Source organism: Brienomyrus brachyistius, chromosome 5 (genome assembly GCF_023856365.1).
Source record: "Brienomyrus brachyistius isolate T26 chromosome 5, BBRACH_0.4, whole genome shotgun sequence".
NCBI classification, from domain to species: domain Eukaryota; kingdom Metazoa; phylum Chordata; class Actinopteri; order Osteoglossiformes; family Mormyridae; genus Brienomyrus; species Brienomyrus brachyistius.
Window position 1 is genome coordinate 35,031,824 of NC_064537.1, and position 24,470 is coordinate 35,056,293.

General features: G+C 39.1%; 1 protein-coding gene across 2 annotated transcripts in view; it reads right to left on the reverse strand.

The window, feature by feature from the left end:
* Positions 1-1,528: 1,528 nt before the first annotated feature.
* LOC125741786 (acid-sensing ion channel 2-like) overlaps positions 1,529-24,470 on the reverse strand; it is a 372,506-nt gene continuing 349,564 nt past the window's right edge. For both annotated transcript variants that reach the window (XM_049013131.1, XM_049013130.1), the window contains 8 exons: positions 11,992-12,119; positions 10,630-10,780; positions 9,069-9,125; positions 4,201-4,354; positions 3,671-3,762; positions 3,489-3,568; positions 3,279-3,347; positions 1,529-2,463 (listed from right to left, as the gene is read on the reverse strand). In XM_049013131.1, coding sequence (XP_048869088.1) covers positions 2,362-2,463; positions 3,279-3,347; positions 3,489-3,568; positions 3,671-3,762; positions 4,201-4,354; positions 9,069-9,125; positions 10,630-10,780; positions 11,992-12,119 — 833 coding nt within the window. In that variant the 3' untranslated portion in view covers positions 1,529-2,361. The remainder of the gene's footprint in view (positions 2,464-3,278; positions 3,348-3,488; positions 3,569-3,670; positions 3,763-4,200; positions 4,355-9,068; positions 9,126-10,629; positions 10,781-11,991; positions 12,120-24,470) is intronic.

Below are 24,470 nucleotides of genomic sequence, written 5' to 3' on the forward strand. Positions count from 1 at the left end.
TTTGCCATGGTTATTTGTCTTATTAAGCAATCTCAGTAATCTCAATAAAAGCAGCCTAAATTGGGAATATGTGCTCCAGTAATCAAACTTAGAGCCTTGGAGACATGGGCCCATAGTGTTAAATCCTGGTTTTATTTTAGTATTAAAAATAATGTAACTGCAAATGCAAAACTAAAACCTTCAGCATTTTATAACGTATAGCTGTAATAGGAAATGAGTAAAATATGATGAATATTATTTCTGAATGGGAAGGACCTCTGGTATGAATCTCCTTGCCTCGCTGCTTCATGCTAATGTTCTCTGTTAACAATAATAAATCATGTAAAGTTCTGTTGCAGTAGTGCCATTGCTTTCTACTTGCAATGAGCAAGGAAGAGCAAAAATCTGTTTTTGCATGAAATACAAGTAATTTTATAATGAAAATGGTAACTGTGTGGTACTCCAGAAATTCCCCCATGGGATTGTAAAGTCCAACTTGACCTTATTCCTAACATATCATGTAATCCATACTGATTAATGGATGCTAATTACTGTTATCAGCAATCCTGTCAAAGGCAGTGAGATGTGCAGCAGTCATTTCACTTTCCATGGCTGTTTATCTTGTACTAGATCATGTTGGTACTGGGAAAATCCTGGAAGCACATGACAGAAGACAGGGTTGATCCTAAATGGGATGTAAGTCCACTAGAGGGCACACACGGAGATGGACATACACACACACAGGCACACACACACACACACTATATACACTTATATACATGACTGGGAGAGAATGAAGCCCATAGATAAGGAGGCTGAGATTATGGTGTTGCTCCTAACCCCCCCTCCCCCCCCAAATGACAGGTCATGCTCATATTGTCGTTTTTAATGTTATTCATGAAATATCACTATTTTAAAATGCTCATTGTACTCTTCAAAGTGTAAAATGTTTTACATGTATTTGAAACAATATAAAAATATATGTACATTGTATATAGTTTATTAAGCTTACAGTATACAGTACAAACACGTTATTCCCAACAAAAGTCAATGCTGTTGTTTCTTACTAAAAAGAATGGTGTATTGTCTGGAAAAAAGGTTCACATTACCCTCTTTTTACATCATTGCCTTTCATGGGAAATGCATGTCATCTAAATTTTATCATAACTTTATTGTCTACCACAATTAAATATAACAGGAACCTCTGCATTTGTCTGTGTATGATATCACTGAAGGAAAAAGGTTGTACCAGGGACGGATTACGGACCGGGCCAGCGGGGCCGCTGCCCAGGGGCCCTTGGGATGCAGGGAGCCCGTGGGGCCCCTAGCCCAAAACAATTTGCAACGCTTATCAACAATGTATTTTCGTTTGTCTATTTTAGAGGGCCTACATTCTTTGATCCTCTGCCTACAGGGGCCCCTGACCCTATAGGGAGGGCGTTTGGCTGCCAAGGGCCCTTGAATTGTGGTGGTTGTGGTGGTGGTGCTGGTGGTGGTGGTGGTGGGGGGGGGGGGTGTTAGGGTTAGGGTTAGAGGGGGGGCCCTCACGAACGTTTTTCCCAGGGGCCCACACAACCCATAATCCGTCCCTGGGTTGTACAATTGACATGCTAATCATTGTAACCCAGCAGTTACAATGAAAGTCCAGTGTCTTGCAAGTTAAAAAATAATAACATTAATAATATCAGTCCAAAATACCAGAACTCCAAGTCCTAATGAGTAATTGCAGTTCAAATTTTCAGGTTTCCTCTCACTGTCAGGAGAATGTTCCAATGGTTTGAGGCAGGGAAGCAGTATATAATTAAGACAATGAGATGAAAATAAACTAGGAGTTTAAAGAAAATAATTTTTGGTCTTTTGTGAAAATAATAGTTCATTCAACTTATAAAGATAACTATGGTGGAATACTGAGAAATTTAAAACCTTTCAAGATTGTCTCATAACAAACACAGCTAGAGCAGAATGGCTTTCTTATCATTGGTAAAAATTACTGTATCCAAAGAACGTACATGCAAACAGGACAGTTCACAAATTTTCAGTAGACTGTGACTTGGGTACATAGATAGCTATGAAGACATGACCCCATATGTGTTCCACCTTTAAAATGAGAGACATTCTGGGCAGAGGTGTGTATGTCAGGAGATGTCCATGGCCCTCCTATGTCTGTCAGAAACTGCCACTGAAAAGAGGGCATAGACTGTCCAATTATTCTGCAAGGTGGGGTCAGTGTTCCCCAGTGAAGTTCTTAGTTGACTTCATGAACATTTGATCTCTGTCTCTGCCTTCTCAGTCAGAGCTGATCAACTTCCCACCGGCTTGGAAAGGCCAGGTACTCTGTCTGGGGCGATGGGTCAGTACCAAGGACAAGGACTGTATTAGGCACTAGCAGGCGATCTCCTCCACTGTGCCCAGCGTGGTCTGCCGTGGGACGCTCACTGTGTGGCTGACAGCTTCTGAGTGGTTCGGAACGGGATCACAGGCACCCTGCCATGAAAACAAAAACACATGAAAGAAATGGAATCAGAAAATCAACTTTTCATCAGTAGCATTATGATCTGCTTGGTCTTAAACTGAACCTTAATGCTTTTCTCTTAATGCTAATCTCTGCCTTTAGGTCCTGTGTTCTCTGCTCATTTTAGCAGCTATGAATTTGTTGAATCACACCACATGAATCACAGATTTTCACTCATTCTCACCAAATCCCTAAATCTATTTTCACTGTATCCATCCATCCATCCATCCATCCATTCATATATTTATCCATCCATCATCCAACTGTTTACTTAGTATAGCTTTGGGAGAGGGGTGGGGTCCTGGAGCCTATTAAAAGCTATTTCTTTTATGTAAATCACTTTTCAAGCATATCAGAAGAGTGGGCAATATATTAGGATCACATGTATGAATTATTCTGGATGATTTCTGTTGTTCTGATAGAGACCCATTTACTGTCATTTTTTTCAGGTTGATAATGTTATCATTTTTGTTCTGAAAAGCCATGCATAAAATAATCAAGGATATGATTTATGTTGCAGGTTCAGATCACATCATCATCTTCCCTATTTCTATTAAATCAGATATCAATTTAAAATGAAAGAATTTTCAAGTAAATTTAAATTATTTCCCTTCAACTGAATCAGAGGGCAATAAAAAAGCAATCTAGTGGCTTTAATTTTGTAGCATAAAAAGCAATCAAGCTCAGCTAATGATTTTCTGTACAACTTATCAGTGACTGCAAAATTATAATAATACTATGCTATGTTTGAAACATAACTGACTTTCCATGTATTTATTTGAATTACCAAATCTTCCTCATGATTTTGCTCCTCATCCTCTCGGCTCCAGCAGTCTGAAAGTCTTTCCTTCATCATCTAATATCAGCCAGAACACAGAGTAATAATAAATAAAATAACAACAAAGGAAGTCAATCTCTAAAGCAATTTGACTAAAATCAGATTTTTTTTTACATAAAACAATATTAGTTCTTTGCATTCAACTTTCTTAAGACAGACCTCATAAGCGTAGTCAAACAGCTCCAGAACTGTCAGGATACTGGCTCCAACGAACAATCCCATTTGACCCCCGATATCACCTGTACATTCATAGGCAATGACAGAGACGGCAGAGCCTGTCACATTCTACCGTGAGTAAGAGATGGTTTATTTTATCATCACAGAATTCAACAAGAACCTACCCAGCAAAGCAGCCACCTCGTAGGCCTTCTTCTGTTCTATGGTCTCATAGTTCAGGGCTTCAAAGAAAACATCTAGGACCAGAATGTTTTCCCTAAACATAAAGAAAGCATGTCAGCATACAAATCATATCTCAATACATTATGGAGCTGTGGGTCAGTCAAGGCTCTTAAGTTTTATTCTTGTAATTTCAAAATACAACAGACCCATCAATTTCCAATAACCAGCTCTCCAGCAATGGAATCATGAAGTCTATCCTGCGATGCATATAGCATGATGAAATGGCTTCAGCAATTTATGGGTGAAGTTGCGTGCCTTTGGACTGTGGATATAAAGTGAAAACTAAACATTGGGAGGATATGGCACAAATGCGGCACTACTTATGAAGCCGACGTGTTTCCTAGAAGGGAAAACAAAATATAAAATACTAAAAACAAAAAGCAAAATACAAGCAGTTTCTTATACTCAAGGCTTTCCATGGTTCCTTAGTGAGTCATCTCTAATAATATACACATTATTTCAGAAAACATACGCAATATACTTCTCAGACTTGTTGAACTTCTTCTCGAGGTATCGGGCAGACGTCTTGCTGGGAATTTTGACCATGGAGAGCTCTTTGTTGTAGCGGGTCATGTTGCATGGGGTCCGACAGACGCACCGGTGGTTTTCCTTTTCGAACAGCGTAGCTAGAGGACAAAGACCAATACTGAGCCATTGTGTTGCTAACCAACGGGCAGACTGAAGGGGTTTTCTGCTTTTTGATTATAGTTCACTTTGTATTTATGAATGGGCCTTAAATTTTGTTAAATGTTTTAGAAACTGCTGTAGACATCTTGCCAAACCAATGGAGATGTTCCTTGCATGCTCAGTGTATTTCAGTGTATTTTTCTTTTTATTTCATATTGTCAGTTTAATATCCCTGCTGAGTTACCTTCCTTTTCTGTTTGCCTGTTCTGTTTCTGTGATTGAAATACGGGATTTTTCATGTTAGTCTTTCGCTTCTCATTAGGCCACAGGAGAGCTGGGAATTTTGTCAGAAAATGTACTGAAACAGTTAAGGTTCCTGATTGCGGAGGAAAAAGCAGCAAACTCAGTTCTGGCGAAAGCACGGAAACCTCTGCAATTGTTCTTCTTTAATTTCTTTGGAAATTCACCTCTCTGTGCACCTGTACTGACTTTTAAGAGTTTAAGCTCCCAGTCCTTCAAGGACAGCCCCGGCCTACAATAGATCATGATTTACATGGAATAGGGGCATTTCCTTGGCCTTTTGAAAGTATGTTAATTACTGAAGCTGGCAGGTTTAAGGGCTGCTGTTTGTCCTTGGAGAGAGAGTCAGAAGGTTATGAGTAACAGAGTTAATTCATTTTGCCTCCTTTTGCTCTCAGTGTCAATACAGTTGAGTCATCTGTAGTAACCTGGCAACAGCTCAGACACCAACAGTAATTCTTTTAATTGACGATGGCCTTATCTGCCCATCTGTCCATGCCGCACACAATCGAATTTTATTTGAACTTCTTTTGCATCCCTGGATTGCATGCTTTGTTTTTTTAAGGATTTTTTTTGGTGTATTGATCTGCCCTGCATATGTCCCAGAACAGGCAGAAATAAGAACAGATTTCTGTTTTTGTTAGTTTGTCTGTTTGGTGTTTTCCTATTTTTGGTTCTCTGTGCAGAGTAAAGATGCTGTCACATTTCTGATCTACGCAAATCAAATGAATTTATTCTATAGTAGTATGTTGCTTTTGACAATTGAGTGAGAGCCATCAGGTACGATTGTTGAGAATTCCCCCATTTTGCATGTCATGTGATGTACGTCTTGCTCTGCACAACCCAACTCCATACACTGTCATCATGATATTATGATCAGCTTTGCTGCAGGCTCCTTAAGCAGCTGTATACTGTTACAGCTTCCTCACTACATGTTGTTACATTTACTTCTATTCAGGTTTCATCTTAAGCAAGAATCGTCCTCCAAAACTACCATCTGCTGTTTTAAAAAGAGATTTGATCTCACTAAACACAACATGCTGAATGTGACATATGGCATTTAGGTTTTATAAATATGAATACAAAAATGCAGTAACCTAAACTACTTAACTGCTCACTAATTAATGATTCATGATGTACAGTAGTGTGCAAAATCTTAAGCAGTGAAAAAAATGTTTAAATTATCCTCATGTAGGTGCGTGATCATCTTTTCAAAACCTCTCTGAAAGTCACCACAGTATTTGCCATAAGCAATCAATGTACCGTCACATCCTGCCCATAATGTGTCTGTTTGACCCTCCCATTTCCTCCTCCTTTTCAGCCACACCTATTACTCATTATGACCTCATTAGTCAATGTGTAAAGAACCAGCTTGTCTTGTACTCCCCATTCCAGTCATTGTCATCCTCCATACTGTGTCTCCCCTGCTTGTTGTTGTGGTCCTGATCCCCTTCCATTCTAGCCCTGATGTCCTTTCTGTTTGACCCCTCAAGGTCCTTTAGTTTTGGTTCCTCGATTCATGTATTATTTGAGAATAAACATCTCGCAATCCCACCTATGGCTGTGTCTGGATCCTTCGCCCACCATGTTGTGACATGTACCTGTTTGACTTGACCATTAGCATTCCTTATTGGGCTAAGGAATACCTTGTTTACTTGTTTAACAAATTAAGCTAATTCATTAAATGAGCTGGTGCTGAAATGTAAGAAATACATAATTCTGCTGGTTGAGGAGTTTGGTTAAACCAATGAGATGCTTTCATGCCCACATTACTTCTGTGGTATGTAGACAAAACTGAGGATGCAAACGTCAAGGGTTGTGCAGAAAGGCTTAAAAACATCTAGTTATTTTGGGAAATCCCTCCCCAGAAGCCCTACATCAGAGGACCCCACAGCCCCTACATTAACTGCCATGTGCCTTACTGACACCTAGATGAGAGGTTGCCACCCCAGCTAAATGTGTCAAAGACTGAGCTTCTTGCCTTCCTTGACAACCCAACAATTCCATGACATCATTGTACAGTTTGGATCATCAGTGCTGTCTCCATGAAGCTCTGTCAGGATTTTCGGGGTAATGATCCTGACCACATAGCAGCTATTCCCCAGTTATACTCTGCATAACATTAAGAAAATCAAACCTTATTCATCAGAATGTGCAGCTCAGTTCATCCTAGCCCAGGCAGCTGTCATCTCTTGTGTAAGCTACTGCAATATTTTACTGACTAGGCTGCCAGCTTGTGCCGTTAAGCCCCTGAAGATGAGTGTGGAATGTGGAATCTTCAATCAGCTAAAACATCCTCATGTTGCACACATTCAGGCCTTTTCCACTGGCTCCCTATAGGAGCCAATCAAATTCTTGATGCTGACTTTCATAGCCGTTAATGGAGTGGCAACGACCTCCACTGAGCAGGTCATCAAGACCTATATTGTCCATTATTTGAAGAAATGGAGTTTCACCTATAGGAGACTTGTGCATTTTGCCAGATAATGGACTGAAAACAAGGAAGTATTAGGTTTCCTGATTGTGGAGGGAAAGGCAGGGAACTCATATCTGACATAAACACAAAAACTTTCTTGAAAATTCACCTTTCCTTCTGCCCCTGTACAGACTTCTAGGACTTGACATTCCCACCCTGTCAAGAACAGTCCAAGCTACAAGATTTCATGAAAATGCATTAATTATCAAGACTGTCAGATCTACATTTTATCTCATCCACCTCGGTCAGCAAGCCAATACTCCCTGCTGACCCTCCACCATGTGAAAATAAGCTTACCTGCAGAATTCCTCTTACCCTTTACCAAATGCCTCAAGAACCATATATTTTTTTAAAACACCTCAACCTGATCAGCCAACCACTGACCCGCTCCTTGGTCTTTAGCTCTCGCTTGGTTATAGTCTCTTGATAACACTGGATGCTCTCGTATTGCACACTTGTCCCACAGAAAACGAACACTCATGGTATTTTTGACTTGAATAGCTCTTCTGTTAGGTTCTTTCAATGTAATGAATTTCTTTTCTAAGCTAACTTTTACCGGTACAGCTGTTTGCTTTTAAGCTATATTCTCTATTCACTGCTTTGGAGAAAAGCATCGGCTACATAAATAAATGTAAATATCAATGTCTGCGAGGAACAGACTCATGCATAGTATCAACGGATGCTGAAGGATTTGTGATTATGAATGAAAGGAAAACAGAAAGCATTGGGCCATCCTTCCATAGAGCTAAACTTGTTAGTATTTTTTAGGAGACTTTAGTATGTGAGTTCTGACCATAACTGAGGATGAGGTGGTAAGGTATTGCTTTGTATGCACCTTTTCTGCATCTTCATGTGAATGGTTACAGTATCTGGAATAAATTTTATGTTTCTAGTGCTAGCCCGGGGAATCGGAGGGAATAGTGTTAATGACCATACTTTACTCCGCGTCTTTGAATGGTGGTTCATGTAAGACTTATTTGGTTTGTGACAGGGCTTATTTTTTTCAGTTATGTTTTTTTTCTTCCTCTCTTCAAAAATGGGCATGCTCCCCCGCTTCGAAATTCATGCCTGCCTATGCCAATTGCAGCGGTTGCAGATGATGAATTTTAAGTAGCCTGCAAATATCATACCCATCATGCACTGCAGTAATTAGCAAATTGCACAAACATGCTTTTTTCATTAAATACATGCCTCAACAACATAGCTTGACTACAAAACATTACGAAGTATACATTTCAAGATTGTATTAAGTACTGTACCAATTATTTTCTTTTTCGTGTGTTGACTCGCACCATAATGAGATTGTATACATAAAAATGAGCATTTTTATATATAAAAATAGCATGTCACATATTACATTAGGGTCTTAAACCACAGAAATGTGTTGCATATATGTGAGATTTGCAGTCAGAATGAGAGTTAGTTTGCTACTGCCTTTGCAGGCACCTGCAGTTGTAGACAAAATTGTAAGTTGTTTCTTTCTCACACTTTTTGAACTTTGTTATTTGAACTTGTGCTTTGGCAGTCTAGAACCATCCGCTCGTTATTATAACTGTGATTTCCCCCCTTTAAACAGGAGGGTTTTACATCCAGCCATACTCTGGGTTGAAGTTTTCAGTCAGCTGTGACCTTAGAGCTCTGTGATCATGAAGGCAGCATTGTAGATAATGTTGCTGATTAATGTCTGAGAATAAAGAAAAAGATGAAAGCATTCTTATCCTGCTAATGTTGTGAAATCTCTTTGTTGGCATACTTGGTCCCTGCAGATACCCAGTTCCTTTCATATGAGCGTTTTTGGTATTAATTTAATTTAAAAAAAAGTTTTATATCTCATTTATGTCACTAGGAATGAGGACAGTGAGCTTGACATATGGTTGATGGTAGGACCTGCCTTGGAACCTGACCAGGGCATACAGATAGATAGAGGGGGATCTTACCGAGTGCTGGTTCTGCACAGTCTTTGTATTGTTCAGGGGTACAGAAAGGAGAATCACCTGAAGACATAAACAAAAACAAACAAATACATATTTTGTTATCCAAGCAAATAAATGCAAACCCTACATGACCCAAACCTAACTCAAATGTTTTCACCAGGAGAGATGTTGGGATTGCTTTTTGTTTAAGCTGTCCAGCAGAAACTATTATTTAAGTATCAGATATATTTTTCATGTTAAAAGCTTTATAATTCAGTATTCATTAGGATTGCTTGGGGTGGGGGGAAGGGGGCCCCAAGAATACAGGATTTACAGAAGTTACATTTATGGATATAAGATAATATGGTAATTTAAATCATAGCAACATGCGTGATGTTTGCATTTTTAGTGGCAGTTTTCAGAATAGGCAATGTTGTAATGTACTGATCCTACTTTGAGACTTTACAATACCCAGCTGTCTCTTCACACTGGAGTTTAGTGGTAGATTACCAGGTGCTTCATTATCAAGCAAACCGGCACAAAGTAGCTTAACAGAAGAAGAAAAAGGTGCAAAGACACAAGATTAACGTTACACATCCTGTGTCTTTGACAATATCCTGCTAGAATAATAGAAATATTGTGAAAAGACATGGAGAGAACACAATTAATGAAATGTATGCAAAGACTAACATTAGCCTCTGGGGATATCCTAGGCTACAGCCTAGGACCACGGCCCAAGAGGAAATGATTAAACTTCCTAAATTTGGATAATATATTTGTCAGCGCTCCCACCGATCAGTGAATTTTAGTGACAGCCCTCCCGCCCTCACCCTGATCTTGTGTGTTACCACTGGCACCCCACACTTTGATTAGCATATTATTGATGTTCCATCATTTCTTTTTAGGCTCCAAAAATAGTTCAAATAGCCCACTTAGGGGGTCCATGTCAGCTTAGGGTCCCCAGAGAAGTTATTCCGCCCCTGAGGACACTATATTAAGTCCCTGAAATAACTCCCAGACATAGCAGTCTAATAGCTCATTGCAGACTCACAATACTCAGTAAAAGCACTGGACACTGCTCTGAGTGGATGTCTTATTGTTATGTCCAGTCCGCTCCGCCTGTCTGATCTCCTCATTTCCCCTCAATCATGGCTCTAAACTAACTTAATACTTCAAATACGAAGGTCTACTTATTGGGTGGATGAATTAAGCCAAATTACATATTGCTGGGTGCACATCCCCACAGTTCCTACACCCCTGCAAATAAATATATAGTGTATTAGGAGTAATAACAAAAAAGTGAGGAAATTAGACAAAAGCTGAGTATAAGGTTAAGGAAATAGTGTAGTAAAAAAAGCAAGCTGAAACAAAACATTATGTTAAAAGTCAGTATAATATTTTTAATTAGTTGAAATGGGAATAATATTATTATTGCTAGATAAATTTAGTGTGTCCCAACTAACCATGCATTAATAATATATAAGTCGAAATAAGGTGAGGGCAGTAGTGAGACTGGACTGGAGATTGAGTGGAATCAGCGAATAGAAAAGGAGCAAGTGGAACTGAAGACAAGGTGGTTACCTACCGGGCATGTGTACCATCCTGCAGTTGCAATTCTCCACGATGTAGCGCGTCTCGCAGTCAATGCGGCAAGCTGTAACGCTGTATACCTGGAAGAAGCTGGATTTCAGCACTCCCGAGTGGCATTCGCCCCACGGCGGAGGCAGGTAGGTCAGCTGCAGGAGTACAAACACCTCATCTGAATAACAGTGTTAATGCTGCTGGTTTAAATCAGGCTATGTAGAAAGATTTGATTCTATGCATAGTACATGTAAATTCAGTTGACGTTGCAGTGGCAAATGTCAAATACTTTGCAAATCACACAATTCCTTAAGAAAACTTTTCTCTATCAGCCTTCCTTGTGATCTTGACCAGGATAAAAAAAAAACAATAAAAAATGATTGGATGGATAAAATCTCTAGTTTGCTTCAAAAAAATATATTTTTGAAAAAGTGTAACTCTCCTTTAAATTCTAACCATTTGTCCTGTTTCATTTTGTTGTCAAGGCTGTGAACATAATAAGCACATTATTTTTATTTTGATAATAGTTTTTAATTCATTATAAACATCTTACTGCTTTAATGACAGTTTAATAATGCACATTTAACTTTAATATATTTTGATTTAATTTATATTGGCAGCACTGAAGTATTGCTGCAGTGTAATTTAAGGCCCTGCGCAGTCAAATACCTCATTCTTATTTTACGGAGAACTAACTCAAAATAACATAAACCAGTTAAGCCAAAAGGAAAAGGGCACGTAGGTTTTTTAATTTCCACTAAATAAAAACAAGGCTCATTTTGCATGTCGTTTCAGGCTAGTGACCAAGAAAATACAAATTATGGGAAACAACCCTCTGGATATATACAATTATCATTTTATTTTGTGGTATTTTCTTGTAGTAGCCACCAGATGGTACTCTTTGGTGGAAGCTGTTGGTTATGCCATTCAAGCTAATCGAAAATATAAGGAACAATGAGCAAATTATAAACTAATCCTGCCTACTTAATTAAGGAATAAAAAGCCTCTTAATGTAGACTGTGAGAGATTCAACTTGTGAATTTGGGAGAAACTAAATTCATGCCAACAAGCTGGGGTTAAAGCAACTTACTTTTCAAATGACAGAAATCTTTGCATATGCAAATACAAATACCCATAAAGACAAGGAAAAAAAAAATAAAATTTCTGCTCTGCTGTGCTGCTCAGTCTTGTACTCCATGAGACACACAGACAATGGGGTGAGGGTTAAGGGCCTTGCTAAGGGGCCCAATGGTGGTATCAATCTGCCGGCCCTGGGATTTGGACCGGTGACCTTCCAATCACGGGCAGTAACCCACTGAGCCACATGCCACCCCAAAGCCTTAATTTACAACAGGAAGGCACTTACCCTCTGTTCCTGTGTCGAGACAAAGGTCTGGAACCCGGGCGAGACCCCGAACCCCAGCTCATGAATGAAGGGGGGCTCTGCCTGGCTGTGGATCTGCACCCGGATCCCTGCTTCAAATGCTGTCTCCTCTGCAGAAACACATGGAGAAGCCCACAGTGGTAGCTGTCCAAGCCAACTGGTTCAGTGAAAACCCACAGTGAGTGGTGTCCATGCCGAATGGGCGGCAGCATAAACAGAATGCACCTAAAGGCACCCCCAGGCTAGCTATGCTGCCCTGTTCTCAGCTACTGTACACAGTCTAACTGGAATTGCCCCAATAAAAGGTCTAGCTGTATAAATAGATTTCACTGTTAGACACTGTATTGGTGTGGTGGCTCAGTGACTTGCAGTGAGGCCTCACACCAACAGGATTGTGGGTTCAGTCCCTAGGTGATTTACATTGCCCTTAGGATCCTTGAGGGGCTGACATCCTGTCCAACTTGCAGTTCATGAAACAAGCTTTAGGTTAATTACAACCCTGTTCCTTATCAGTGGTTTCGTAAAATGTATATATTGTAAACGAAACAACATAAAATTAAGCCATTTTACCAGTTACGTTGTTTAATTTACTAATTTTATTACAAACTGGTGACGTGTGTTCCAGCTTCGTAGTATTGACTGTGTTAGGTTGAAGAAACAGTTGTTAATCATCTTGTCATCATTTCTGTATGATCAGCAATGAATGTAAATACATATATACGTTATTTCTTATCTTCTAGCCACATACAGCTGCCTACTTAGATAAGAATCTCACTTCCCTCTCTTGCGCCCCCCACTGATTATAAATAAAGAAGCCAAGGGGAACCACCCTTTGTAACACATTCTGCTGTAGTTTGCATTGCAGAGAGTGTGGGTACCCTTGCAAGTAAAACTGTAAAGTGTGTGTCTCGTAAATGTGGAGTTGGGGTGGAAACGCCGGGCGCTTTCCCCAACAGACTGTAATAAAACTATTTTATCATCTTTAACACTCAGAAACTGCATTTGGTATTTCATGGTTTGACTGCTGAAATATGGGCGGGGGGGGGGGGGGTGTTTTGTGACAATATTTCATAAATGAATATAATTTAAATGGTTATTTATAAGTATGTCATTTAAATGATTATACAAATGATATTTTAAATTGACATTAAAAGGATTATTTAAATAATTATTTAAATTGTTATTTAAATGCTTGATCAAATGGCCATTTAAATAATGCCAGCAACCGTTAAAATTATGTGTCAAAGTCACCCATAAAACTCAGTGGGAGGGCTCCAAACAAAACCATACATCTAACTGGTTACATTGCGAACCAAGTCACAACAGATCAATCTCACCTAATTGATTGAATTCCAGTTTATAACCACATTTTGTACAAAAAAGTCCTAACTTGCAGATCCTGTCTTAACTGTTTGGTCACGACTGTAACTAGGGTCAGGACATGATTTAGAAAAAACCCACTAAAGATTAACAGTTCCCATGCCATTGTTATTATCCTAATTTAAGGCAGGAAAAGTCATAGCATAACAATAGACATAAAATAAAGCATACACACAAACGCACACACACACACATACAAACACACACACACAGACACAAACACACTGACATACCTATCCAAATGGAGACTTCTCTTTCATTCCTATGTGAAGAACACTAATCTCAATCATGACACCCTTAACCCCTATCCAGCCCTAACCATAACCATACGCAAACTAACAAAATACTTTTGGCATTTTTACTATTTTTATTGCAGCCAAAGATTTTGATAAAACTGGGCTCCAAATGGGGACCTGAAAACTGTCCCCAAAGGTTTCAGGTTTTATCGCACCTTGGACACAGTTTGGTTCCAAAATGTGGTCTATGCAAACTATTTCAATAATAGATTTTATAAATAATCATTTTAATGACCATATAAATTATAATTTAAATGGCATTTATTTATTTAAGATAAAATAAAACACCCTCCACTCTGAAAGACACCACAGGATGAAATAGCTAGAAACTATCCATCCATCCATCCATCCTCTAACCGCTTATCCTGGCCTGAGCCTAGGGTACACGCTAGATTAACACATATTTAAGTCTTATAGTTTTCTCCGTAATTACTTTTTGTATCTTTCAGCTTCTCATTGTCCCTGTGACCATGAGTTGCAGGATGGATGGGTGGGACTGGGGGCAGGAATTATAATTATAATAAACAATTATTATAAACATTATATATATTTTATTTTACTTGAAATTTGATTCAAACAGAGGCTGATGGTGTGCTGTAAATTTCTTATTTTAAATTCTCATCTGTAAAGGCAGAGGTTACAGTCAGTGTGATTAATAATATCAAGTGAAATACTGATTGGATATTTACTGAATCTATTCATGGTAAGTGCCCTGCTCAGGGGCACAAAAGCAATGTCACTATTAATTCAGCGGCACGCTGTGTACCATGTAGGTAATTCTTTCCAAACACCCATCCAATTAGAAGGATCAAACCAAAACCACAAAGCCACAAAGCACAGCTTCTCCAGATCCCACAGGCTGATGCAGAATACTGCTGCTTTCTGCCACCATTCTCAGCCACATATGTTTTACTATGCCATGTTTAACTTGTTTTTTGAGAAAGATATGTTTTGATTCATGATATTTAGCTGCAGTGTATGAAATACTGCACATAATATTTACATTTTTTTCAGAATGTAATGTTACCAGGTGAAGAAGTTTTGTATTCAAATTGAGATCGTGCAATGGAAGGTGGCATGGTGGTTCAGTGGTTAGCACTGTTGCCTCACACCTCTGGGACCCGTATTCGAGTCTCTGCATGTGTAGAGTTTGCATGTTCTCCTCATGTCGTCGTGGGGTTTCCTCTGGGTACTCCGGTTTCCCCCCAAAGACATGCTGAGGCTAATTGGAGTTACTGAATTGCCCGTAGGCGTGCATGTGTGAGTGAACGGTGTGGGCATGTGCCCTGTGATGTGCTGCCCCCCAGAATCCACTTTTTGTATTAAAACTAAAGCACTTTTTAGTTTTAAGCATTACAGCTGATCACCTGGACTTTTAATACAAAAAGTGGCTTCTGGAGGAGAACAATGGCAGCAGGACTGATGAAACGGTGGAACTGCGGCTGTATTTACAAAGTACGAAGTGATTCTTCACCTCATAGCAAAAAAATGAATCGAATTGTGCACTATAAACAAACAGTAATATAATCATTGACATTGTTCCTTCTGTGTAATAACATGCTTGATGACAGCCTTCTGCAGACCTTTGATAACAAATGAATGGATCCCCCACGACCTTCCTTGGTATCTAAGCATTTATCTGCTTTGCTACATTTGTGCAACCAACAGGCCATGCCCAGAAGCAAGATAAGAAAACAATATTAAAGAGCATACTTCAAAAGCTAATGAAACACATCTAACAACTCCTGTTTGCTATGTTTTACAGAAGCAATATTCTTTCAAAGATAACACTAAACAATGAGCAAAATTAATGTGTGTGTACAGTGCAGAGCAGGGCTCTGAAACTTCAGTCCGGGGGGGCCAGAGTCCTACACAGTTTTTGGTTCACCCTCATTTAACATACCCGATTCAACTCCTTGTGCTAATTACCACACAGCTCGTGAACTGAATCGTTTGTGGTGGAGTAGGGAAAGAACTAAGCTACATACGGCTCTGGCCCTCCAGGAATGGAGTTTAAGACCCCTGGTGTAGAGCTTTAAGTGCACTGTATGCTTCACAACATTTGACAAGTAATCAGCAGGAATGTATGTATAAGGCACAGTGACAGATCAGACTGTAGTGTTTTTGTTCTGGTAGAATGGTATTTTAAAAAATTCATGTCAGAAATACAGCCTTTTCAATCTCTACTTTTATTTTACATTTCATAAAAAATGTATTTTTATGTAAATGAAGTTAAGAGTACCTAATTGACAGAGACGAATGATGTTTACACTTTATAAAATAAAGTAGTATATGTTAAAAAGGCTGTAAACTATTTTAGGTGTGACAGAAAGCACAATAACTAATTACAGAAGTAAACACAATAAAGATGATGCCGATGACCATCCACTTTCACTTTTGGCTTCTCTAAAAGCTATATTAATTGCAGTAACAGTGGGTGAAAGTTTCCTGAGTAAACGGTATAATAACTGAGTACGTTCACCCATGTATGCAATAAGCCCATTGCATCTTTAGGAGCCATGCATATACAGTATATATCTCAAGAGAAGGAATATTGCAGTGCGCTACGTGCTCACAGCCAGGACTTTGAGATGTGCTGGGGAATAAATCCATTAAAGCAATGTCAGACAAAATCAACTAAAAATATCCTCCAGAATATCGCACAGGCAGGTATTAGGCATAGTTATGAACCTACATAATTTACTACACAAATGACACATGCTCAGCTATCAACTGTGTGTGAGGATTACCTTACCGTGCTTTTGGAGGTGACTGGCCTTATCACCCGCAGTGGATTATGTCAGAATAGCGTATACCAAGCAGTGCATTGCAGAAAGTCTAGCAGGGCTATGCAGAAAGATACCAGAGCTGAAGGCTGTCTACTTACTGACGTTCATGGATGTAGTCAGAAATTTAATCCTATATGTTTATAAACCACACTGCTAACTTCCCCTCAAACAAAACAGCTAGATGAAAGGTGCCATGAAATACCTTATCTGCTGTTATTTAAATACATTATTCATGTTTAGTTGCCAGACTTTTGATATACATTTTAATAAATGTGTTCAAAGGTGCCCTACCTTCAACCTTACCTGGACATGTGACCCTGATTCCTCATTATTCATCTCATTAATAATTCAAATTAAAGTCAAAAGAGGAAGAAACCCTTAGATTACATCAGGTTCTCTTGTCAAATTGATTATTAGGTGGTAGAAGATGCATTACCAAATGCTATCAATCACATACCAAAGACAGAAGGAGAGTTTGATGACAAACTGCAAATTTGGCAGATGAGATAAAAGTAGGACAAAAAGAGAAATTAAACTTTGGCTAATGAAGCTGCTGTTTGAAGGAAAACTGTTCTGTTGCTTCACTGTTCGCATAGCAGTTTAAATAACTTTTTGTTAGGTTGTGCTGTTTGGCACTTGGCCATGGTATAAGGACAAATTAGGACCTGACGACTACAAAAGATTTTGGAGATTTGTCGATATGCTACAACAGTGGGCTCGAACATTTGAATTTAAGTTCTGCGATATGACCAAATATTTCTATCACAGTATTGTTCAAAATCATATCGGTTTCACGGTATATGATGTTTTTTTTTTTTTGTTTAAGTATGACTGGGCGTTTACCATATTCTGCAGGATTTTATGTTATTTTATTATTAGCCATTGCGCCTTTCTGCTACCTTAATGATAAGACAGCTAATGTGTTTGTTGGCTAACTGCTTATAGGTTTACTTTTCTTAGAAGGAAAATGCCTGGTTTTTATTGCAAAGACTTTAATGGGCAAATTACCTCAGTACATATGTAGTTTGCTGACATTCCGCACTAATACATATAGAACCCGTTCATCAGTTAAACTTCACCTTCAGCCTCCCACCACACACACATAACTGAGGAAATCCGGCTTTTGTTCTTATGTACATGAGTGGAATATATTACAAAATATATTGAATTTAGTCTTTTTGCCTTCCCTGAATGTGTTTAAAAATCACATGGTCTGAGGGCTCTCGGCACATGAATTTCGCTGTTCCAATGATATGGCGAGAGCCAAAAGATCATTCGACGAATTGCTACTTTTGTCTAACCAACATCAAAGGCATCAGGTTGATTTAAATCAAAGCACACACTGTTATATACCCTAATTTACCATCTTCCATGAGGCCTGTGCCTCATAGCGATGAACTGCCTGTACCTCTCATGCCCCGCTTGTCCAATCCTCCCGTGTGCCACGCCCCCTCATCTACCCCGTGTGGATTCCCCATGTTCACCAGCTGTTTCCTGTTGCTGTAATTAGTTCAATGTATTTAGTCTAGTTTGGTCATTGTATTGTCAACCTGCGTTGCTGCCTGTTTGTTGTGTGTTTACTTCAATTAAACCTCACATTTATCGCGATTTCTTTGCGTCCTTCCTCCCTTACTGTGTTCCATGCGCTGTGAAACGTGACAGTACCACAGCCTCCGGAAAATTTGTTACTTAGTGATGATGAGCAAGAACGAGATCTGGTAGAACCTTACGACGACTATGTGGGGCTTGATCCAACCTCAGAAGCTTCTTCTGAACCCCATCTAATTACACAAGGAGATCTCAATGACCTTGTCCGTGATTTGAATCTATCTAAAAGGCAAGCAGAACTTTTAGGCTCACGATTAAAGGACTGGAATCTACTCGACAAAGGAGTGAAAGTATGTCTTTTTAGAGACAGACATAATGAATAAGGATTTCTTTTCTCTTGAAGATGGACTTGTTTTTGTAATGATGTTTCTTCCGTTATGGATGCCCTTGGTCAGAAGTATGAAACAGATGAGTGGTGTTTATTCATCGATTCTTCAAAAGTAAGCTTGAAGGCTGTACTTTTTCATAATGGAAATAAAATTCCATCAATTCCGTTAGCTCACGCTGCCGGTATGAAAGAAACATGACAGCATGAAACTACTGCAGGAGAAAATCAAATATGAAGAATACAAATGGAATATCTGTGTTGACCTGAAGGTCATTGCTCTCTTGTTAGGACTACAACTTGGATACACAAAATATTGCTATTTCCTTTGTGTGTGGGATAGCAGAGACTGCATAAATCATTACATTAAGAATCAGTGGCCACAGCGAGCGTCACTAATTTCAGGGAACAGGAATGTTGTTAAAACACTACTTGTTGATCTGACAAAAGTCTTTCTTCCTCCGCTTTAAAGCGATGGATCAAAGTGGAAGTGATTTACGTACTTAATACAGAAATTTACCCGGATCACTGATGCGAAAATCAAGGAAGGGATCTTTGTAGGACCGCAAATTAGAGAACTGATTAAAGATCAGAATTTTGATTGTCAGTTGAACCTGGTTGAAAAGGCGGCATGGGAGTCATTAAAGAGCGTTTGTCAGAACTTCTTAGGAAATCATAAAGCAGCCAACTACCAATAAATTGTTGGTCATCTGTTGAAGTCATACATGACCTTGGGGTGTAATATGTCGCTAAAGATACATTTCTTACACTCACATTTGAATTTCTTCCCAGCCAACCTTGGTGCTGTCAGCAATGAGCATGGTGAACGGTTCCATCAGGATATTTCCCAAATGGAAAAATGGTACCAAGGCAGGTGGAGCCCAAGTATGTTAACTAACTATTGTTGGACCCTTAAGAGGGATGTTCCTGTGGAAAAATACTGTACAGCAGAAAAACCTAAACTCCTAACTTTTACTGGGTTAGCTTTTTGCCACGGTGTGAACGTTATTGTTTAAACTTTAACTTAGTGTCACTCAAAATCCTTATGTAATAGAGAAAATCTAAAAGCATATCTTAAATCAGCACAACAGATACTACTGGGGTCACCTATTCTGCATTTTGGGACAAAAGGTCAGACAAATGTTATTAAACAGTGTAATTTATGGCAGACAATGGCAATATTTCTAACACCACTGACAGCACCACTTTCCTGTGTTATGCCAGAATTATAAGATGTGTGAATTTTGGGACCGGTTCAGTGAAACAATAACTGTGTTTTACAACCTTTGGTGTGACCGTGACTGATGTTCTCGTCCTATTTTTTCATTTTGCTGGTGCTCTTTAGTTACCTAAGGGTTAAATAACGGAGAAAAAGTTTTCAAAATGATGCCATTATTTATGCCATCCATTGGCTATCCGAGGAAGAAGACAACATCTCCAAGAAATTACCTCCTCAGGGAAATAATTAACTAGGTCTGAAATCTTGCAGATGCCTGGAAGGGGCTCCCTATCTTCATCGGCATAGCATGGCCCATTTCCCCCTCTTCCCACGGTGTCTCCCAGGTGGATTGCAGTGCTGCTTTCCCATGTTGCTGTGAGTTGTCCTTGAAGGTCCTTCCCTCAACCCTTTGGGATCTCGTTCTCACTCACTCCTTGTTACTCATAATTGTGTAAAGACCAATAATGTTCAAGTCAGGTTTGCCAAACTAGAGCATTTTCTCTTTATTTTCACTCCACCTCCAGCAGCACTGTATAAATTCTTGTGTATCATATTCCTTTTTTTTCTTGACTCCCCTTTTGTGCAGCAAACACCTATGATTAGAAGTAACAGATGTGCTTCTATGTAGCAATGGAGTTGTGTGAAAAGATCAAAGAGTTCAAAAGGTTCATGTTTTTCATCCTGGAGCTTATCCCTGGAAATAAAGAGGCAGGTATGCCATAGACAGCAATGTTTTTAGTTGTGCTGCATATAACACATTTTACATATATTTGCTCCAACACAGCCTAACTGCATTTATGCCTAGTCTATGGGGCGCCGTTTGTAAAGGTACTAAACATTTTTATACTTGCCACTTTTTCAACATTTAGTGCAATCTTATGACATTTAGCTAGAAGTCAATGGTGTTGTGGATCATCAGATTTTTTTTTTGCTGTGTAGATTATTTTTTTATCATATATAAATATAAATGGTATGTCTATATATAAATATTAAAGGTCAATGTTAAATCCAAATGTTAAATGTAAATATAAATGTTAAATATAAATCTTAAATGTTAACTTATATCTAGATGTTAAATGTAAAACTTAAATATAAATGTAAATATAAATCTTAAATATAAACGACGAAAGCCTGCTAAGTCAAAAGGGTCTGGCTGCAGAACATGCGCTGTCAGCCATCTGCACGCTCAGCTACGGACATCTGGTGCACTCTCATGATGGTGTGTTCGATTATCTCTCGGAACTCAGAAATTCCGAGGTGAGTGACATCACGTCCGACAATCTCCCATTCGAACTACGACATCTCGAAACAAACATGGCTGCCTTCATGAACACGCTGCTGTGGGTTGTTGCTGTATATTTTAGCAGATTTGGAGTGAGGTAATTTTTTCAGAGAGACAAACAAACAAGAAACATCAACTAGTCAAACCACATAATTACATGTTAAACGTAGACTCTAAATGTTGAGAACATATGCAAATTCCCCACACCATCTGCATAGAAATGAGCGGTAACAACGAAAGTGCACTAAGTCAAAAGCGTCTGGCTGCAGAACATGTGCTCTCAGCCATCTGCATGTTCAGAGGAGTATTTTAATGAGTTAAACAGGAAGGAGTATTTTAAGGCTTAAACTATAAAAATGGTTCATTTATATGGTCTTTTTATATTGTATATTTTCACGTATCGCTGATGGTCTGGAACATAACTTTGGTGATAGGCTGAGGATCACTATGCATATATATATATATAGAGGTGTGAGGCAACAGTGCTAACCACTGCACCACCATGCCGCCCCTTGTCTGAGTTTCCCGTGACATAATTTCAACATGGCGGCTTACACACTCAACAGTAATAAAATTTTATAAATCTTTAAAAAATTCTATTTTGTTAAATGTGGGCAGCATGGTGGTGCAGTGGTTAGCACTGTTGTTGACTCCGTTTGAGTTACATGTGTGCGGAGTTCCCATGTCGTCGTGGGGTTTCCTCCAGGTACTACGGTTTCCTCCCACAGTCCAAAAACATGCTGAGGCTAATTGGAGTTGCTAAATTGCCCGTAGATGTGCATGTGTGAGTGAATGGTGTGTGAGTTTGCCTTGCGATGGGCTGGTCCCCTGTCCTGGGTTGTTCCCTGCCTCGTGCCCATTACTTCCAGGATAGGGTCCGAACCTCCCGCGACCCAGTAGGATAATGGGTTTGGAAAATGGGTTTGGAAAATGGATAGATGGATGTATTAATAGTTATAAATGTAATTGCACATGTTTAATTTTGAGAATACCATATCATGACCGTAAGCAATATCCTAGCATGCAATATCAGATTTTTACCAGCCTTTTTGGTGTCTTTTGTTTGTTTGTAGTTTGTTTGCCTCTCGAAAAAAGAATATCGTTATGAATGTACAAAAATGTTTTATAAAGCTTTTAATGTGGTTTGAAAAGTTCGTGTTTTTTGTTGTCTCTCTGAAAAAATAATCTCACTCTAAATCTGCTAAAATATAAAGCAACAACACACAGCAACGTGTTCATGAAGACAGCCATGTTTGTTCCGAGATGACGTAGTTCGAACGGGAGTTTGTCGGACATGATGTCACTCACCACGGAATTTCCGAGTTCCGAGAGATAATCGAACACACCATTATGAGAGTGCACCAGATGTCAGTAGCTGAGCGTGCAGATGGCTGACAGCGCATGTTCTGCAGCCAGACCCTTTTGACTTAGCAGGCTTTCGTCATTTATATTTAAGATTTATATTTACATTTATATTTAAGTTTTACATTTAACAAATAGATATAAGTTAACAAGCTGGCCCCGCATCCAGAGTTGTTTCCTGCCTTCTACCCATCGCTTCCTGGATATACTCCCTACCCCTCGTGACCCAGTAGGATAGGCGGATTGGAAAATGGATGGATGGATTTATATTTAACATTTACATTTAATATTTATATATAGACATATTATTTATATTTACATATGATAAGCAATTTTGAAAATAATCTACCACAGCAAAAAAATCTGATGATCCACAACACCATTGACTTCTAGCTAAATGTCACAGAATTGCACGAAATGTTAAAAGTGGCAAGTACAAAAATGTTTAGTACCTTTACAAACGGCGCCCCATACTAGTCAACTACTTAACGGCCATAAGTTTGTAAAGGCCTTCCTCACTGGTAAGTTGCTATGGATAGAGAAATTTGCTAAATAAAGCAAAATGCAAATGTAAATTTGTCATTCATCATGTATAGATTTGGCATCTAATTACAAAGAAATGTAATAAATAATTTGGAAGAAACATACTTATAGACAAAATAGGCCATTAAGAATAAATGGAAATTCTGATGAAATTATTATTTTTTTTAAATCAATATCGTGCTCCATTCAGTATAATCCATTCCATCATATTATGCTCAAATCACAAGCTATATAAATACAGATATAGATATATATATAAAGTATTGTATCTTTTGTGCTAGATAGAAACATACATTGGTTACATCAAGCAACTTGCCTTGGATGTATTCTGTCACTTTTTTTAATGAGAAAGAAGAGTGTAGCAGTTATACTGGAGACCATTGAAATTTTTGTGCTTGAAAAATATGAAAGTGTCTTGGAAATGTTGTATAGTTTCATGGCTAAACCCACGGCTTGCACAAACACGGTGTGCTCACAATCCTTTCAAGGGTTAAGACTGTGGCAGATGGTATCTTAATGCCCAACAGATTCACTAGCTGCACCCGTCATCTGTTTGTGACAAAAATCTGTTCAGCTTTTCGGAGAGTCACAGATCTAGTCTCAAAAGCCTGCAGCCAATCTGCTGCATGACATTGTAGACAGACCGTATAACATGGCCTGTGGATGCTCACGTCCGTTAATGCCAAAAACACATGTCAGAGCTCACATCCGAAGCAAACTAGCCATGCAAGCACAAACAATCCAGATGATGTCACAGGTGGGTGGTGTGGCAGGTGCAGCCATCTATACTGATTAGAAGCATTTAGCCACTTCTGTGATTACTTAGAGTATTTCTGGCTTTGCAGTCATGATGTTTTAATTGATTTGATGTTGTGTAACCAGTACAGTGAATCTGACAGTAAGCAGCAGGAAGTAGGTGTGCTGGGGATGACCTCTGACAATAGGGGCCCACATACTGTGCAGCCTGTGGCGTCAGACAGCAGGGACACTGGCAGCATTTCCCAGTGAGCAGGTGCCCAGGTGCTCTAAGGAGCCTTTTCAGGAGAAGGGCTTTTTTTCTGCCTACCGTACGGAACCCTAATTAAGCAAACGCTCATCCAGATTCTACATGCATGGGCTGCTCCAAGTAAAAGCTCTCTCTTGGGATCTTCAATGCCGTTTCTTCCAAACGTTCTGATAATCACATGTATTGTGTGATTGCAGGGAACGAATGCAAACACCACCAGCTTTCTCTAACAAGTGATTTTTGCACATAACAAGCAATGCCAAAGTGCATCTCTTTGAAAATCCTTTGTTAAATAGCTGGTTTCCAGGCTTCGGTAGTTTAAATTTTTCTGTTATGTAAGATACAAAAGTTCAGCTTAACTGTGATTTAGGCAACTATTAACCCTCCTTATTGCATGTAAATTGTGTTTGTCAATTTACTGGGATTTCCGGTGCCATTGTGGGTCACCGGGAAGCACTGATGCCCCACACTGGGGGGTAAGGGGTTTGTGTCCCGCCTATATTGTATGTATGTGGAGTTTGCATGTTCTTCTTCTGTTATGTCGGATTCCTGCTGCAATCCAAAGACATGCAGACAGGCTGCTTAGCATTTCCTGTAGTGCATGATTTTGTGGCTGTAATCTTCTTGTAATTGAATGGCATCCCATTCAGC